This window comes from Lycorma delicatula, chromosome 2 (genome assembly GCF_047948215.1).
Source record: "Lycorma delicatula isolate Av1 chromosome 2, ASM4794821v1, whole genome shotgun sequence".
Taxonomy (NCBI): domain Eukaryota; kingdom Metazoa; phylum Arthropoda; class Insecta; order Hemiptera; family Fulgoridae; genus Lycorma; species Lycorma delicatula.
This window is the reverse complement of record NC_134456.1, coordinates 97,280,678-97,301,927: the sequence shown is the minus strand read 5'-3', so window position 1 is coordinate 97,301,927 and position 21,250 is coordinate 97,280,678. Positions and strand designations below refer to the sequence as shown.

The 21,250-nt window shown below is 33.3% G+C and overlaps 1 protein-coding gene across 1 annotated transcript in view; it reads left to right on the top strand.

Moving 5' to 3' along the window:
• The first annotated feature begins 17,940 nt into the window (after positions 1–17,940).
• LOC142319040 (formimidoyltransferase-cyclodeaminase-like) overlaps positions 17,941–21,250 on the top strand; it is a 70,443-nt gene continuing 67,133 nt past the window's right edge. Inside the window, exon 1 of the mRNA XM_075355873.1 lies at positions 17,941–18,067. Coding sequence (XP_075211988.1) covers positions 18,011–18,067 — 57 coding nt within the window. The 5' untranslated portion in view covers positions 17,941–18,010. The remainder of the gene's footprint in view (positions 18,068–21,250) is intronic.

Sequence of the window (21,250 nt, the reverse complement as noted above, 5' to 3'; positions counted from 1 at the left end):
ATAAATCCTTTCTTTTTCCTGTTTAGCCTCCGGTAACTACCGTTCAGATAATAATTCAGAGGATGAATGAGGATGATATGTGTGGATGATATGTGTGAAATGAAGTGTAGTCTTGTACAGTCTCAGTCGTCCATTCCTGAGATGTGTGGTTAATTGAAACCTAACCACCAAAGAACACCGGCATTCACTATCTAGTATTCAAATCCGTGTAAAAATAACTGACCTACTAGGATTTGAACGCTGGAACTCTCGACTTCCAAATCAGCTGATTTGGGAAGACGCGTTCACCACTAGACCAACTCGGTGGGTCTGTTACCATAAATCCGGAAACACTGAGTTTTCCGTCTTTCGGCCATTTTGTATTTCTGAAATTGTGTTTAAATCGATATTCTCTATGGAAAAAAATTAATAAATAGGCACGAAAATTTCAAATTGATAACCATGTTAATTTTTACATCATTCTTTTCTTCTTGAACTGTCATATCCGGTCTCCCTAACGTTGACTAACAACCTAGCGTATTCCTCTCTGTTATAACACTAAAAAAGCGCTTCTGCGCGTTTGATACCGGTCTAGTCGTTAATATTTTCCAACCAGGAGATTCATCTCCTTCCAACTCTTCTGCATCCCAAAATCTTTCCCTGAAGAACCAATTTAAAAGTTTATACTCTATCCTCCTTAAACGTGACGCAAATAAGCCGACTTCATGTACTTAATAATCGTCAGAAGACCTCGTCTAACCCCTGCTCTTCTTAAAACTTCATTAGAACTCTGTTCCTTCCACGGGATGCAAAACATTCTTCTACGCGGCCGCATTTCAAACGATTCCACTCGATTAATAATCGCCGCCTTCAATGTTCAGATGTCACAACCGTACGTCAACGTAGACCAAATGTAGTAATTGAGTATTCTTTGTCTAAGCTTCAAATTCAGATTCTTATTATAAAATATGGGGTTAATTCTAAGAAAATTTGCTCTAGCTATCTAAGAAAATTTGTTTATCTAGCTTTGGGGTTAATTCTATCTAGCTATAGGATGAATGCTCTAGCATTCATCCTATAAGAATATTTGCTCTATTCTTTGTTTCACCTATCAGGATCCAGCTGGTTAGTGATGTAGCAACCCAAATACTTGAAGGAAGTAACTTTTTCTACTTGTTGACCATTGACATACAGGCTAGCGTCAGGGCGTTATTCACGGCTGACCGAGTGAGTCTTTGACGAATTAACATTTAAATCCGTCTTCATCATGCTTGGTTAATTCGATTCAGCAAATGTTGAAGATCCACAAGTCTATCATTTAAGATAAAGTATTATCATCGGCATATCTAACTGTACTGATAACCTCTTCGTTCACTCTTACTCCAATATGTTGTCCATGTAAAGCTTCCTTAACTTTTTTCCTAATACAGATTGAAAAGTAGAGGCGAGAGAATGCATCACTGTCTTACACCACTTTTAATAACACGTTCAGTACTTGTTTTGTCTCCAAATCTTACTTCCGCCTTTTGTCGGCAATAAAAATTCTTAATAATTCGGGTAATTTCTTTTCGTAATTATTAAAACACACAAAGATCACTTTTTGTTGATCCAGACATCTCTGAAGTAGTATATTCAAGGCAAAGTGTGCATCATGCGTTCCTAAACCATTTCTAAAACCAAACTGTAAACATTCAAGACCTTCTTCACACTTATCCTGCCATGGATGACACGAAAGAAGACCTTCAATGTGCGACTGATTAGATTGCCAGGCAATAATCCCTACAATATTCAGCTCTTTGTTTTTTTGGGTATGATAATGAAAACAGACTCCAGCTCAATCCTCCGGGATGAATCCTGTTGTGTATATCTTTAAATCATTAATATCTCTTAACTGCACGGATGTAAAAAACGCGTTTAACTGCTTTACGTACACTGCGATCATGCGTGCACTAAGGACTCTTGGTGTTCCTCAATATCTTGTGAGGATCATTTGTGCTTATTTAAAAGAAAGGAGGATCATACGTGAGCTTGAGGGTGGCGTGCTGGAACGGGAAGTGAGTAGAGGAGTTCCCCAGGGGTCGGTTCTCGAACCGACCCTCTGGTGAAGGGATGCCGCGGGTGTTCCACGTCCTCCTTCCTTCAGGGGTGACGGTCGTTGGTTAGTCGACGAACCCCGAACTTGTGGGGATCTGACGGTTGTTTTGGGGTCGGGGGATGTGAAACGCGAAGATATGTCGAAATTTTCCGGAAATCGAATCATGGTACTCATTACAAAAGGTACCTTTGTATGAAATCTACCTAAAACTGTATGTTTTTTATAGCTTTGCAAGAAAAAAATCTTAAGTATTTTATTATTAATAGAAAAACGATTCATTTGTTTAAATGCGATAAAAAATAATCGCTTTACGACAGAAATCATTGAAGAGAGTTTGAATTATTAGCCAATTTTCAATTTCTTCATTAAGAAACAAATAATAACACTACAAAAAAGAAGAATTCACAAATATCGAATTTGTTTATTAATATTAACTAATTCACAAGTTTAAAAATTTTTCCTAACGTGAACGTTGTAATCTGTTCGCTAATAAGCAAAAAGCAATCCCCTCCACGGAACCGGATGTTTTTGAAGTGGGTTGTACTCGGGCGTTCGTGGTGGGAGGGGCACGTGGCTGGTATCTGACGTTCCCTTTGTTCATAACATTTACATTTTAGTCGTTGAGATGGAGCCGTGGACGCTAGACCAACGCCTGTACGCGTATGACAGTTTTGTGCGAAATGACGAATCAGTAACTGCTGTTCAGCGAGATTTCCACCGTCAGTTTAATATCCATCGTAATGCAAGTGTCCCTTCTCGTAACACAATATTGCGATGGGTAAACAACCTTCGAACAAGTGGTTCAATATTGAAGAAAAAACCACCGGGTCCCCGACGAACTGCTAGCACTCCGGAGAACATCGAACGAGTAAGGGAAGCCATTGTCAGAAGCCACGCCGCTCTATTCAGAGGCATTCAGCAGCGCTTCAAATGAGCACAAGTACGGTAAGACGAATTCTGCATACAGACCTGCATTTCCATCCTTACAAGATAGCCGTCGTGCAGCAGTTAAACGAGCAAGATTTCACGCAGGGATTACAATTTTGTCGACAAATGCTTACCATTTTTGAAGAAAATGAAAATTTGTTATTGTTAATGAGTGACGAAGCCCATTTTCATTTGAATGGCTTCGTCAACAAACAGAATTGCTGGTACTGGGCAGAAAGAAACTCACATCAGCTTCACGAGAAACCACTTCATAGCCCAAAGGTGACTCTGGTGTGCAATAGGAAAGGTCGGTGTTATTGGACCATATTTTTTTGAAGAAAATGACGCTGTCGTAACTGTAACAGCTGATCGTTTCATTGCGATGTTGAATACGTTTTTCATCCCTGAGTTACGAAACCGGGGAATCGATTTTCAAAATGTGTTATTCCAGCAGGATGAAGCTACAGCGCACACAGCGAGGGCAACGATGGTTGTTCTCCGTAACTTGTTTCCGGGACGGATCATTTCCAGATTCGGCGACATTCCTTGGCCCCCTCGGTCCCCCGACTTGAGTAATTGTGATTTTTTTCTGTGGGGGTTTCTGAAATCGCGTTGTGTACGGCAATAAACCGCGTACATTGGAGGACCTAAAGATCGCAATTCGTCATCACGTCACCCAGATTGATGTAGACATGCTGCAAAGAATTGAGGCCAGTTACCGTGAAAGGCTACAACAATGTATTGCCCAAAATGGACATCACTTGCCGGACATAATTTTTCGTTAATGAGTAAGTAACAAATGCTTTGATTTAACGAGTGTTTCGTTACCAATAAAACTTTTTTAAAGTAAATATTCAATTTTTGATGATTATTTAAAAAACATCCGGTTCCCGTTAATGACCCTGTACATGTAAATACAAAATAATAGTATGTCTATTAATTTATAAAACAAATGTTACCTTTATTTATAAGGTGAAAACAAAAGAATTATAATCAGATGGCAATACTCTGATCCAAAAACCGTTGAAGGAGGTGCTGAACAAAAAAAAAAAGAAGCAAAAATAAAAATTAAATTTTTACGTTTCTACTACATTACAAATAATCATTAAGAGTTTGTCATCATTTTCATTAGTAAATCAGTTCTTAATTAGCTCAATCCTATAGTACCAGGGTTACTTGGAATAATTATTTAATATATACCAATTATTTATCCTACTAAAATATTTTTTCATTTGATATACAGTTAAATCCTTTTTGACAAGTACTTCTTTCTTAATTCAGTTAGAAGAGCTTACGTAGCAATAAAAATCAGATGGCCCTCCCTATCACTCAGTTATGCACTGAACATTTTAATTTTTTTAATTTTATTTTTTTTAGGTGGAGGAACCCCATTTACGGGCGCCGAAGCAGTGTCGGGCTCGTTAACAGGTTCCGCAAGCTGTTACAGAAAATGCGTGTGTATTCCTGCGCACTACCGACTAAACCTCCACCGCTGGCGACCCCACCTCCTGGGAAACCGCTAATAAAGCATTATTTCAGGAGGGGGTGAGCGCCCACACACACATTCGGTCTCCACTAGCAAACATCATCCATACCAAACCACTATAAGAATACCTGAAGAGAAAAACATTCAGAAAAAATAGAACACCTAACAGGCACTAAGACGTACCACACACATTTATACATTCATACAATCAAGCCAACACAAACAATCTCACCCAGAGTACACAAAACTCACACCCACCAACTAACACACACACACACACACACACACACACACACACATATATATATATATATATATACACACATACACAACTCAACTACTTATCACTTACCCACGCGACCGTCAGCCATAATCATTATGCACTGAACATCTGGAACCAGGTGAAATTATATGAACATTTATTTAATTGAATTAATTCCAGACTAGCACCTTCATTAACCAATTAAACATAATCACACTTTCGTTACTATAAATATATCTTTAGAATCCTTTAATTTCTTTTACAATTCAAAACCCTGACTACGATAAACTTGTTTATTCAGAAGTCAATTTATTTTATATGTTATTCAAGATTTATTAATATTTTATTCTTATAATTTAGAATATTTATATCAAATTTCACACTCGAGGAACACCAATCGAGTACTAAAATAATTTCCCTATTATAAATAAGTTTAGCAAAGATTTTTGAATATATACTGTGATTTAAAGAATAAAATCACTTTAGATATTTCAAATGCACTTTAACAGAATGGAAAAATACAGATAAAAACCCGCCTCAAGATATAAATTCAAGCAACATTCCTGGCAAATTAAAAATCAGTTTATGAAAACGTTTTTCTGAAGATATTTGCTGAAACTGAAATATCTTTATTCTCAATTATCGAAAAAATAAAGAGCAAATGTATCCGTAGAAATTCTACGCTGAAGATACGTTTCTAAAGATAAGGTTGGCATTAAATTTATATCCAAAATACTTAAATTGATTAAAGATTTTAAATTTCTCTACATTTCCAAACCACCAGTTATCAAATTTCGATAGTTTAATTTAATCTAAATTCCACAACTTTTTATTCCTTCAAAATTTATTTTCAAGTTACCACCTCGTTCAATATGGTTTTAAGTCGTCTATCATCTCTCTGCAACATGCATTCTCCATCACAATGTGATGGAGAATGCAGGGTATGCCCATTCAGGGTATGCCCTGAATCAGGGTATGCCCATCTTTAGATTCAACTCATAAATTATAATTCAAACCCTCTCAAATAAGTATCTAAAATATTAATGAATTTAAATAAATATACAGACCGTTGTTTAACATTCATATTAGTTGAAAAATTCTCCGATAGAACATCCAAATATCAAACCGCAGAATTGGCTGCATTATGCGAGTACATAATCTCTTAAAACCTGCACAAACTTGGCGAGATTAAATCCAATTCTAACAGTATAAAGCAAGGCGTGACTATCAACAGTATCAAATGCGGCCGAAAAATCAACAAAAAGAGAGTCTTCTCTTTGGTTAATTTTTATTATATTTGTGTATCAGGTATTGCATTTAATATTCTGCATGGTGAATTCTATTCGAATTCATTTCTGAATTCGAATAGAGTTTTGAAAGGTTTATGCATAAGTCTTCCCCAGTAATATTCTTTTTCATTAGCATCTGCTTCCTTTTGAAGCGCCTCACCGATTTCCAAAAATCTGCAGAATCCCGTTGTTTGAATGACACCTCCCAGTATTTTATTTTTTCGTTTTTTATTTAATCTAAATACTAAATTTGTATTATGTCATCATTCGCTTCCCGATATTTCTTCAGAAGATTCGCCCAGTCTGGTTTAAGTCGAACAATTCTTAATTTGCAACAAAGGATGTACTTCCTTGAACTTCCCTCTTTTGGTCTGTGTTTATAAAATTAATAATCTGCTTATATCTATATGGGACTCCCGTAACCATGAACTTTTCTCTACTGCTTCTGTAATAACTCTTTGATACTTGGCTAATTTTCTTTCGCCCTGCTAAAGGTAATAATGAAAAACTTTAGATCAATATTGACTCTCGCATTTTTTTTTAATTCGTAGAAAACAAAACCATTATGTAGATTTTTTTTGTCTTCTGTCATTTAGCTGGTTTGATGCACCTCTCCAAGATTCCCTATCTAGTGCTAGTCGTTTCATTTCGGTATACCCCCTATTTCCTACACCCCTAACAATTTGTTTTACATACTCCAAACGTTGCCTGCCTCCATAATTTTTCCCTTCTCCCTGTCCTTCCAATATTAAAGCAACTCTTCCAGGATGCCTTAATATCTGGCCTATAAGGCTGTCTCTTCTTTTAACTATATTTTTCCAAATGCTTCTTTCTTCATCGGTTTGCCGCAACACCTCTTCATTTGTCACTTTATCCACCCATCTGATTTTTAACATTCTCCTATAGCACCGCATTTAAAAAGCTTCTAATCTTTTCTTCTCGGGTACTCCAATCGTCCAAGTTTCACTTCCATATAAAGCTACGCTCCAAACATATACTTTCAAAAATCTTTTTCTGACGTTTAAATTAATTTTTTATGTATACAAATTATATTTCTGACTGAAGGCTCGTTTCGCCTGTGGTATTCGGCATTTTATATCGCTCCCGCTTCGTCCATCTTTAGTAATTCTACTTCCAAAATAACAAAATTCTTCTACCTCCTTAATCGTTTCTCTTCCTATTTTTACATTCGGTGGTCCATCTTCGTTATTTTTACTACTTTTCATTACTTTCGTTTTGTTCTAGTTTATTTTCATGCGGTAGTTCTTGCGTAGGACTTCATCCGTGCCGTTCATTGTTTCTTCTAAATCTTTTTTACTCTCGGCTAGAATTACTATATCATCAGCAAATCGTAGCATCTTTATCTTTTCACCTTGTACTGTTACTCCGGATCTAAATTGTTCTTTAACATCATTAACTGCTAATTCTATGTAAAGAATAAAAAGTATCGGGGATAGGGAACATCTTTGTCGGACTCCCTTTCTTATTACGGCTTCTTTCTCTTGTTCTTCAATTATTTCTGTTGCTGTTTGGTTCCTGTAAATGTTAGCAATCGTTCTTCTATCTCTGTATTTGAACTCTAATTTTTAAAAAATGCTGAACATTTTATTCCATTCTACGTTATCGAATGCCTTTTCTAGGTCTATAAATACTAAGTACATTGGTTTGCTTTTCTTTAATCTTCCTTCTACTATTAATCTGAGCCCTAAAGTTACTTCCCTTGTTCTTCTTCATTTTCTGAAACCAAATTGGTCTTCTCCTAACACTTCTTCCACTCTCCTCTCAATTATTCGGTACAGAATTGTAGTTAAGATTTTTGATGCAGTGCTAGTTAAGGTAATTGTTCTGTATTCTTCACATTTATCTGCTCCTGCTTTCTTTGGTATCATGACTATAACACTCTTTTCGAAATCTGACGGATCTTACCTTTTTCGTAAATATTACACACCAGTTTATATAATCTGTCAATCGCTTCCTCACCTTCACTGCAGAGTAATTCTACAGGTATCCGTCTATTCCAGGAGCCTTTCTGCCATTCAAATCTTTTAATGCTCTCTTAAATTCAGATCTCAGTATTGATTCTCCCTTTTCATCCTCTTCAACTTCTTCTTCTTCCTCTACAACACCACTTTCTAATTCATTTCCTCCGAATAACTTCTTCAATATATTATATGTAGATTAATATTATCGAATCTTGAAATCAGTTTTTTCAAATCGAAATTTTACTCAGCTAAAAAGGCGGTTTTCTTATTTTGTACTTCAAGTAAAGTTGTAACATCAAATTATTAATTTATAGTTTAACAATGAATTAATTTCCAATTTAATATCGTTTTAAAGGTTTACTCGCTTCAACTATATCAATGATAAAATTTATTTAAAATAATTACCACAAAAATATTGATATGAAATTACTTATTACGTTAAAAGAAGTATTTCAATTAATTAATTAATATTTTTAAAAGATTATTAATAACGATTTAATTAAGAAATCACAATTGGAATTCCGAAAGAACTAAATTTAGATCAGTTCATAAGCTTAAAAAATAAAGTATTATTTATTAAATTAATAATTAAAATATCAGAATATTTTCTTATCGATTATTCCAAATTTATTCTGTAGTACTATCGCACTGACCTTGAATTTCAACGATATAGTCGATATCAATTTAATACACATTTATATTTCATTAATAACAAAAACATTAAGCTAACCCAATTCATAAGAAAACTATATTAGTTACTACTTCTAAACAGCACACATACATAAAGAATCTACCACAAAAAAAGTTTCTCAATAAAGACTCATTTTGTAAAATTGCTAATCATGAATGCGACTGTTCAGAACAAGATACAATTCAGTCTTCAATATTATATGCACGTAAAGTACCATAACCGTGGCAATTGTCGGTTATTTGACACGAATCACAAGACTTTTGCCATAAGAATACCCATTTTCGAGCGTGACAAGCATCCCATGCTAGCCTTACTAAGGAATTAAAGAATGAAATGGTTGTCGTTTCCTTTTTCACTTGTACGTGTAATTTTTCTACTTCTATAGAAATGCTAAACCGTAAAGAATTAGCTAAACACATAACGGGACTGAAAAGTTTTTTGAAACCTTATTACTAAAATTTTCATTACATTTCAAAAATTTACTATTATTATTGTTATTATTACTAGTATTTTTTACGGCTTCCACTTCTATTATTAAAACCAACACCAACCGAAACTAAAGAACTTTGAATAGAACGACTAACAGTAGCAGGCGAAATCTAATATTCAAATAAACCTTACTGTGATGCAATGAATATAAAATATAAATAATAATAATAGCGATGATATTTCCGTCGCCATTTGTTTATTTCTATTAAATAACTGACATTTATTTTACTCTGAAGTCTGAATTCTATAAATATAAATTCTTAAAACAGTTAAGAAATTAAGATCTTATAAATAAACATTCTGTAGTTATAAACAATAGTTTTCTACGTTCTTAAGAAATTAATATTTTTTCCAGTTTAACACAAGGGGAACTTTTAATAGTGCATTAAATTAAAGGAGTGCGGTTCTAAATTTACAGTAATTATATTGCAGACTTTTAAACACGTTTAGAATTAGCGACTAACACTGTTCTGTCAGGAAAAGATTGATAAATTGCAGCTTTACAGTGCACTTACATCTGCAAAATAAAAATTTCTTTAATTTGACACGACTATTTTTATCGTATATTTATGTAAAATGTTCTCATTACTTTGAAATCTTTACGAGTCGCTTTTGAAAGTAGATGCAATATCTTATACCGTTCTTTTATTATACATTTTACTTAATCGATAATGATTTAAGCGAAACTAAAGGCGAGATAATCGTTTAAAATAATCCTGCTCACTGGCTGAATTACTCGGCTTCGCACCAGTAAGGGAAGGCAGACAATTTTTGTTTCTTCTCAGAGACTTAGTAAACAACGATTCAAAAAAAAAAGAATGCAACCAAAGGTCAAATCACAGGTTTTTAACAACGTTTTTTAGTTACACCTTCCGTAAAAAATAATAATAAGGTAAGAAACAAACCGACCGGGCTGGTCTAGTGGTGAACGCGTCTTTCCAAATCAGCTGATTTGGAAGTCGAGAGTTCCAGCGTTTAGTTCCTAGTAAAGTCAGTTAATTTTACACGGATTTGAATACTAGATCGTGGATACCGGTGTTCTTTGATGGTTGGGTTTTCAATTAACCACGCATCTCAGGAATGGTCGAACTGAGACTGTACAAGACTGCACTTCATTTACACTCATACATATCATCCTCTGAGCTATTATCTGAACGGTAATTACCGGAGGCTAAAGAGGAAAAAAAGAAAAAGGTAAGAAACAGAAATAAAAAAAGGTATACAGAAACAAAATGTGTATTTGTAATAAAATTAAATTTTTTTCGTCGTGAAAGAATAAGGAAAAAGATTAAAGAAAAAAACAAAAAATATTATCACGAGAGGGGCGGAACCTCGTTTAATATTTTGAACACAGCAAGTGTTTGTTTCTCCAACCAGTTTTTCACCTACCAGGTTGCCAGAATAGCAACTGGAGTCACCGCTACTAGGTTGCCGGGCCTGATGCAGACCTAGGGCAATGTAAGTGTAAATTTACTGATAAACATGCAGTCTCGAACAGACTTGGGTCGACCGCTCCTGAGACGTATGGTTGATTGAAACTCAACCGCTAAAGAACACCGGTATCCACAATCTAGAATTCAAATTGTATAAAAGCGATTGCCTTTTCAAGGAGTCGAAAGTTTAAAACTATCGACTTCGAAAATTAGCTGATTTTGCGATGACGAGTTTAACCCGCTAGAGTATGACACAACTAATCCGTTGGTTTTAGAACGCAGAAAATATTATGAATCTTATTATTGATTTTAAAAAATTGCTGCTTAAACTTATTCTAGGAAAAAATGATATTGTTATGCGGTAAGGAGAATTTATTTATAAATAACCAAATATCCTTTCGTTTATTCAAAAAGATAAAAATACGGTTAAGATAATGTTGTTAGTGGATATTCAATCTCTATGACGCTCAGTCCTTTCATTGCTATCCATTTATGCTCAACTTGGTCCACTCTGTTGCTAACAATTAAAAAGAAACTGTAATTTTCTTTGAGATAAAAGATTTTTACTGGTGTAGGACACGTAACCTCAAAATACCGCAAAAAGTTTAGACAAGTAATTTTAAATTTTAAGGGTTTTCATTTTGGTTTAAACATGTTTTTTTCTATAATGCAATCTACAGTAAAAAAACTGTTTAAACAATTTGCTTATCGGTGGTAGAAACCTCCAGAAAGAGACCTGCGTTAATAGCTTAAGCAGATTTGGATACTTGTATGCCACATAGTTTATTTTTAAGATGAAGGAGGGCGTTCCTTTCGGAAGCTTTAGGGGTAACTAAACTCATATCCCTTGTTTATTTTGTATATTTAAGCCGGTCAACGATAAAACATTTAACAGTATGTGTTGCTTCCTTTCTGGATAAAATGTCTTTTTATTTTGAGAGATTGTGGGCATTACCGGTGGTTTCTTTTTGGTCTTGATGTTCCTATCGGGAGCTACATATCACGTACTTGGATCCTCCTAGAACAGCTCATGCTTTCCCTCATCCCTTTTTCTGTTTTGGTTGTGCATCTGTAGTTTAGATCTCTAATACCTTATGCTGAGGATGCAGAGACTTTTATAGCTGTCTGTGCATTGAATCAAGGACACTATTTCAGGATTACAGAATATATATTATAAAATCTTAGTTATTTATTAATCGTAATAAATATTATTAATTCAGTAATAATGATTTCTTCCTTTTTTTTGTTATAGATGAGTCTGAGAAATGCTATTTCCGCATCCCCCATAAATAGGGGAGTGACGGACTCGCACGGGTTCGGCTAGATGTTATTAAGAGCCTATGTGTACCCGCACCCCACCGACTAAAACTCCTATCTCACCGTTTCTCCTCTCCGGGATCGGTCCTGCAGTTTAATAATTGCGTGGGCCCAGGAGGTGCCTTTAGGGTCCAGGGGTCGAGAGTCCCCGTGCTGATTTCTTCCTGACCGATGAATGCACAATAAAACCTTTTGCAGAAGAGCCTATTGAATGAATCTGCATATCCTGATACAATCCAAAATATGTAACCGATCCGATCCAAAATTTGTATAAGTTATTAAGAGAGTAGAACCTAACTTCATTTTTTAAAATAAAATTTAAGTTACGTTAACAGTCATGGTGTTTAAGTTAAGGTAAATAAAATGGGAAAGTGCCATTAAAATCGCATGTGTTGGACCTAAACAAGGAAAAACAGACAAACGGGCAAGAAAAATTATGTAAGTGATTGAAATAAATTCAAGACGTTAGAAAATAATCTAAATTCCAAAACGTATATATATATACTAGCTACAGGGCCTAGGACGCCTCCGCAGCTAGGCCCTCCGGGCGGGTTGCCCTGACGGGCAGTGTCTCGGAATGGGATTATTAGTTGTCGAAAATTGATTACCTCTTGTGTAAAAATATTTTTTTTTTTGAATGATGAAAACTGATATAACGAAAGTTAAATAGAAATTTAACTCTAGAAAGATACTAACGAATCGGGATTCTCCGCTAGTGATCGGTACATTTCGGTGCCAACTTTTTGTTTATAGTTCATTTCATGTTTATAGTTCATGAAGAAAAACAATCACATAAATAAAAAAAAATATATATGTAAAAAAAAAATGTTTAAAATACCACTTAAATTAAACGCACTGAAATATAATAAATAATTTCAGGACGGTATCTCAGAATGGATTTGACAACAAGCGTTGATGGTGATATGTAAGATTATGTGAAAGTCATAGCTTCAAATTAAAAATTTAATGTTTTTGCTAATTTTTTCATATCGTGATAATTGCCTAAAGAGTGGGGTGCCGCACTCTTCTCCATTCATCTCCATTCTGAGATACCGTCCTAAAATTATTTTTTACCTTTTAGTGCGTTTAATTTAATAGTGGTGTTTTAACTTTTTTTTAAACATATTTTTTATTTTCTACTTTTTAGTTCAATATAAGAGTGGTTTTTAAAAACGTTTTTTTATATATTTTTTATTTTCCACTTTTAGTATTCGTAAGTTTATACTTTACAGCTGCGCTAGCGCACAGGTTTGAGCGTACTTAGCGAAAGATGGGATCGGAACGTTTTACGGTGGGCGAGTACATCCCAAACCGGTAGGAGAAGATACCCGCCTTGTGACGCTTCCGGTCGCCAAATCACACCCTCTGTTCCTAGCCCTGATGGGCTTCAACGGGAGTCGCCTTTCTTTTTTCATCTCACAGTAATTAACCAGGCCTCATGTGGATGCCTTCGATGTAAATGCCTCAGTAGACATTTACATCAGTGATTTATAAACTCAGCTTTTACCTTCGCTGCAGGCTTCAACCGGCATATTGAATGTTCTACATAGTTGCCCTCTGAACTAGCTAACCGAGTTCACGAAAGCACGAATCCCGCGCTTAGTTCTAGATTTTACAGAGGCAATTTGTACTAAATGTCACATAATATTTGAGGCAATTGAATAAATAACATACCACCAAAAATGTTGTTCGCAACAAAGGAATTTATTGCTAGTTCCCTTAGTGAACACAAAACTTCAGTTCATACCGGTGAGCGAGTACAATCAAAACTTAGTACTAAACGATTTAATTTCCGGATAACCAAGATCCGGTCGATCAAGAGTGTATCCGATGCGTTAAACAGTTAGCGTTTGACCTGCTGATACATACGCCGTTTAAATCGTAAAAATCGGACGAGCGGTTGCCGAGATATTATGGTGGCACCCATCGCACCCTCTCCACAATTTCTGAACGGCGCCCCGGGGGTACTCGAAAATATTATCATCTAACAGATACCACTGGGAGCGGATCGCTCCCAGTGTTATCGAGGAGGGGTCGAAAAAGTTTTTCAGAGCTCTAGGACCGACCGTTTTTGAGATATTGGCGATTTTCGCCCGAAATTTTGGATCCAGCTAAAAAGTACTAAATTTTCCCAAAACTTCGATATATTTTTGACATATATTTATCGATATATATAATAATATAACAAGTATATACCTGGCAACCATGAGATTTGTGCTAACGAACCGCTAGTGATCGGCACATTCCGGTGCTTAGCTATGGGGGACGCACACACAGACACACATACAAATGCCATTTAGTAGGATAGGATAAATATACACTTTCTTTTTTACTGCCTTTTCTGAGTATACGTTTACAGAAAATCTATGGTGTAACGGATATGCAATAGATTTTTTCTAAAAGATTAGCAAAAGAGTTTTACCGCATAATCTGAAAACCTGTGCGATAAGTTCCATATGGAATTTATATGGCGTATGAAGAATGCCAAGTGTGATTTTTATTCAAATTCTCAGTTCTTTAAACTTCCAGATAAAAGGGTGAAAGCTAACACTCCGTTACGGGGATTGGTACATTGTTGTTTGTGATATTATACGTAATCTGTAAAATCTGAAATTTTAAAATGCATAATACAGTATCTACAGAAAAGAAGGATTGAATTTGCATAAACACTTATAATTTTACTTTCTCCTTTCAGAATTTTCCAGTTAAGTCCAGTTCATACTGGACTTAAAAAAGAGTTTGCAATGAGGTTTAATGTAAAAACAATTCCTGGGCGTAATTTTAATGAAAATCATCTTCTATAAACTTGATCGTTGCAGGAAAGGATTACGGAGGTTGTAGGAAGGAATAAAGCACATGTAAAATTTCCTTATTTAAATGAATTTACCTTTTTTTTTATTTCAAAATATCTAAAATTTGTTTATCTGGTGATAAATGGTATTTTTTATAACAAACCCGACTGGAAAGCTATGCGTTTTTATTTTATTTTATTTTCTAGGAAAACCGGATGCAGCTAACATGTGCTGTTTAGTTCAGATAATATTAGAAATTATGGACCTCATTTCGTAAATTTATCAACTAGTCGTGAAATTAAAATAGACATAACTACCGTTGTTGGATTTTATCTTAGAAGTACAGTACAGATTATCAAAATACTCCGAGATACACTCAAGGATAAAATTTTGGATGATAATTCTGGAAGATTATTCATTACATTAATTTCGCTACCGATTAGTAGAGGCTAAATAATTATTATTTAAGTACCATTCATGTTCCAAGATTGACAACATTAAAACAAAAATTCTGTCATCTACATGGAGCCTTAATTAATCGAAAACCTTTTGGAGACTAAATAAGAAACATACATTGATAAAAATACGCTATTGTACTATTAATAATTGTACTAACATTAATCAAATCTATTTTTAAGTTACTGGAAATATTTATGAATTCACGAATTCAGGTTTTCCGTTTTAACCTGAGTATGGAAAAAACTATAAAAATTTGTGTTGATTATAAGAATTAAAATAAATTTTGAATGACAGATTTTCTTTTGAAGGTTTTAAAATTTAATATTAATAAAAAAACATTTTACAAATAATACACCGTATACACCCACCCATATACTACGCGCACCATTTTTCTGGAATGAAGATTGTAAAAATGATCTACGCTTCGTACATTGATTTTAAGTTTTCAGATTGATGATGATGCAATCATTAAATTTATACTATTAATCGATCTGTTCAGAACTGTAATACAAAGTGCTTTGTTTTGACTACGAACGGATTATATCCAGTGAAATGAAATGATTTAGATAAAATAAAAAAAATTGGTTATGAGTAATTATCGAGAATAGAAAATTTAACTTGGCGCCAGGGTTATCGGAATCTGCACTCTGCATTTTTCTCACAGTAGGCTATTCTTATTTCATACGAAAACATTTTTGTAGTAATTTTTTTATCACTTTTTACTGTGTCGACAGTATGCAAGTAATAAATGTTATTATTCTATGATTAATACATTATACAATACTGATGATTACCGTACCAGATTATACAAACCGGTATGTAATATTTATGAAAAAGGGGAAGTTCAGTTCAGACTTCAAAAAGAGTGTTATAGTAATGATACCAAAGAAAGCAGGAGCAGATAAATGTCAACAATTCAGAACAATTAACTTAACTAGCCATGCATCAAAAATCTTAACTAGAATTCTGTGCAGGAGAATTGAGAGGAGAGTGGAAGATGTGTTAGGAGAAGACCAATTTGAATAATATCAATTTTTTTACTTATTTTCAATTTTCCAAACCAAGGTTTTTTTTATTTACTGATGGGTTGCGCGTGGTATATGATGTACTATATGGTAAACTGAACTGATGATCTTTCATCAGGGTAAAATACAGAAAGATATTGAGATATTTTAAACGGCGTTAGAAACAGTAGGGCAATAATAATTATAAGCGCGTGACTGAGCATTTAAAATATATATATATATATATATATTTAATACAGAGCGTTCACATACAGAACACACATTTTTAATACAGAGCGTATACATAAATTCAGATCGTTCAGGGACGTATTCACCGAATTTCAGGAACGAACGATTCAGGACACCAAAATGAGAAAAAATTTATTTGTTTGTAAATAGATGATAATTTGTATTAATTATGAATAACTGGCATTTTATACGTATGAGCGCAAACACTTCAGGAAGCTCTTTCTTTTTCCTGTTTAACCTCCAGTAATTACCGTTCAGATAATACTTCATAGGATGCATGAGGATAATATGTATGAGTGTAAATGAAGTGTAGTCTTGTACAGTCTCAGTTCGACCATTCCTGAGATGTGTGGTTAATTGAAAACCCAACCATCAAAGAACACCGGTATGCACGATCTAGTATTCAAATCCGTGTAAAATTAACTGACTTTACTAAGAACTAAACGCTGGAACTCTCGACTTCCAAATCAGCTGATTTTGGAAGACGCGTTCACCACTAGACCAACCCGGTGGGTTACTTGAAGAAGCCGAAGGAGATGATACACTTCAGACGGGAATAGCAGTAAAACGCTAAATAAAAAAATAAAAGATAATAAGCTTAGAGTTTTATAAGGCGTTTCAAAACAAATCTAAACATAGGAGAAGATTTAAAAAGATTAAATGGATAAACAAAATGAAAAATGAATTAAAAAGGAAAATTAACGAAAATAAAATCGGGTGGGACATGTGAGAAAAGTAATGATTAATATGTAAGAAGGATCAGTAGAAAATACAAAATATTGGTCAGAAATGAGTAAAAATCTTTACACACGATCAAAAGCAGATGGGAAGAGCTACGAAGAATCTTATTAGTTAGGTGTGAATAGAAGGGTCGGTACCTGCCTCAGGGTAGACGACAGTATTATGATGAAACTTACAGAATTTCAACTGATAACATAAACGTCTTTTTTTCTTCTTTTCAATGAGATGATGGCTATCGACTGCTTTGGTCATATTGCGCGGTGGAATTTTGTAGCGTATGAAAAATGCCACGTCTGACCGAAATTCGAACCCGGTACCTCCGGATGAAAGGCCAAAACGTTAGCAATACGCCACGGAGATCGGCCGTAAAATCTTGTTTATCGATCTGTTTCTGAATATGATAGAATTACGCATTTAAATTTGAATGACCTTTTCAGGATCGGGATGATGAAAAATTATAATTATAATTCTGATTCGACAAAAATAGCTATTAGAATTTGTTACTCTGTATATTTATTCGTTCTCCATTTATTTATTTTTTTAAGCGCGAATGTTTTATTTTTCGTTTGAAAAGAAAAATATATTGTACATATGTGCAGTATACATAATATTCTGTAACATTTATAATCTTTCAACTACGTCCCGAGGTTTAGGATATTACCCTGTTGACCTTGTCTTTGTCGTTTGAATATACGACATAGACCTGGCTGATAAAACTTTTATTATGTAATGAGATAATTTAAAAACAAGAACTAACACGACGACCAGTAAGTTTTGAATTCTTCTTCATCAGTATTACTTTAACCGCTGTAAGGATGACTACTCCGATTGTGGAATGCGTTCCAAATTTCTCTGAAGGAAGAAACAAGGAGGTAAGTTGCGTAAAAGAATTTATTTATTAATAATTATTCATTTTTAAACTTTTGTCGACACTGTAACGTGTAAAAACGTACATGTTTTAGTAATTTTATGCGTAAGAAAAAATTCACAAATTTATCTCTACATACTTTTTTCCTGCTTAGTCTCCGGGAATCACCGTCACGAATTATTTCATAGGATGAATGAGAATAATATGTAGGAGTGTAAGAGAAGTGTAATCTTGTTCAGTCACCATTTAATCTTGTTTCTGGTCGACCATTTCTGAGATGTGTGGAATGCACGTGTAACTAAAACTGATAATGGTCGGTCCATATTTTCAGTTACAAATGAATGATAAACTCCACCATAACTCTAGGTCCGTTTGTAAAATAAAACAATAAACATGGAATTAAATAATTTTATATTTTCCTAATTAAATAATTTTGACATAATTACATAATTACATAATTGTTTATTACATAAATTATTACTACTGAACGTCTGCAAACAGAATAATAATATCCATGAAAAAAAAATTAAAATCAACTGCGATCTACGTTCACATTTTTTATTGGTACTGAAAGTAATTTTACTGTTTTATGTTTTTTAATTGATGAATTAATTTATCGCAGAACCTTACGAAGAAGCTTGTTACAAGGAGATTTGAAAATCGAAATTTGTAGCTATGAAAAATGCCATAATCTGACCGGGATTCAAACTCGGGGGCTCACGTTGAAAGGCCGAGTGGCTACCTACCACTCCATCACTGAGATCGACAGTAATTTTAAACAGAATTTAATAATCTGAAAATTCTAAGAATAAAACCGCGAAACAAATATTTCCTTCGTAAAAATATAATAACAAATTTATCTTCTCGTGTCGTATAATTTATTTCTTTAATCATTATTTAGATAACGTTTCGAGTTAAACGATTATCATAAAAATTTATAAAAGCACTTGTAAATAAATTGTAACCTAAATCAGTCGGGGCTAGAACTAAATGAGTTTTGCAGAATGAGTCTTCAAATAAGAATTTTATATTTTTTTCGGGAGAGTAACATAAAATTTAACTGTTAATGTCCATTTTGTAGAAAGCTATGATCATTTCTACCTATTTTTTTTTTTTTTAATTAAACATAAAATTTTAGTAACTAGATAAATGAAAAATTTAATTTAAACAAAAGAATGTATTTTTGACATCCATTTCAATTAAATAATAACTATTTTAGAATTAATGGTCTAATTTTAACTTAACTAAAAATTCAGCAGTATTTCATTTATTAAAAAAATAGTAAAAAATTATGACTGGAATTATCCACCCAAAAAATTTAGGAAGTTGGTGGCTTTATTAATAAGGGGGAAACAAAAGATCAATTTACTAAATAATTTGTTAAAGATTAGGATTCAATTGTATGCAAATTAGTGTAAGCAAATTTTAGAGGTAATTTTGTAATCATAATATTTTAGTACAAAAATTATCAGTTCATCTGTGGAGATTACCTGATATTATGAGAAGGTTTACAGACTATAACCTGAATTGTTCTTGAATGTAACATACGGTAATCTATTACTTGTGTACTAGAAAATTTGTGTGATCTATTAAGGTGTATTACTTTTTAACTCTAAAAAAATGTAAATTTGAAGTAAAATAAGTACACGGAAAGAGAAAAAGGAATTACTAAAATGAAAAACTAATAACATTTGTAATAGAAATGAGTGCATATATATATTTTATTCTATTTTATTTACTGACTGATGAATCCGTAGAAGCTCGCAAAGAAGCTTGTCCATGGTAATGTGAAAATGGAAATTTATAATTTTTAAAAATGCCACGCCTGACCGGGATTCGAACCCAGGACCTTCAGATGAAAGGGCGAGGTGCTACCACTCTGCAGGGAGATTGGTGGATTACAATATATATATATATATATATATATATATATATATATATATATATATATATATATATACACATACATATATATACACATACATATTAGTATCTCCGTTGCAGTCAATTTTTTTAATTTTACATTTTTTACTCAAGTAACGGAGGCAGGTGCAGCCAGTTGTGCAACATATGAGTACAGTAACAATGGCAGTGGCTGTGCTGATGATCCGCCGTACATCATCACATCCCTTAAAAAATTGAAATTTAAAATAATCCCAAAAATGGTTTTTAGATATTTATCTGAAGAGTATTTGCAAGCCCAAATCTAATGAATATTTCATTTTGTATAGTCAGAAATGGGAAAATTTGCAAGAATTGTTCAAATTGTTTTTACCTTTCTTCATCCCTATCAAGGTTGAATTTCAAAAAATCTAGAAACCAACTTTTAGATATTTACATGAAAATTACACACACCAAAATCAAGTTGATATCTTCATTTGTTACTGAGAAATTAAAAAAGAATAGTAAATTTCATTGTTACTCCATTTTAACCCTTTAAACTCGGAATTTCAAAAATCTCCTTTTTTATGTGCTTTTACACTGTAAAAAGAAAGTGTATACAAATTTTCATCAAATTATCTTCAGTAATTTTTACTGAGCGTAGATGAATCAGTCAGTCTGCCAGAACATGTGTTTATACATATGTAAATAATCTTTTATTTTGATTGGGATATAACTCAAATACATAAATCGCATTAGGTATGGGTAGGTATGTACTCCACGATTAATCAAAGGAACTATTCCAGAATTTGCCTGGATAGATCAAAGGGAAACCATGGTATAATCTTGATCAAAACAATAAAATAAATGAAGAATATAAACTAAAAAATAAAAATGGTTATGGTCCACATTAATAATTTAAAGTAAAAGTATATGAAGTAATATTAAATTAAATATGCAAAGATTGTAAACAAATAAGATAATTGTAAAATAAATCAATCCAGAAAGCGTTAATGAAAATTATTTTAAATTAAATGGAATTCAGAAAATAAAAAAAATAAAATTTCAAATTTATTACATGTAATATTCCTGTTTGATTAGTATTATTTAAAATTCATCAACATAGTAGTAATATTGTTTTAGTAAAATAAAATCTTTTAATTTTATTTTAAATAAATTAGTAGAAATATCTTTTAAATAGTTTTGTAATTTATTATTAATTGTAAGAAAAGCGTAATGATGTTCTTTCTCATAACAAACTAAAAATGATGCTCATTTGGATTAAAAAACAGAAATTGTCTCTTCA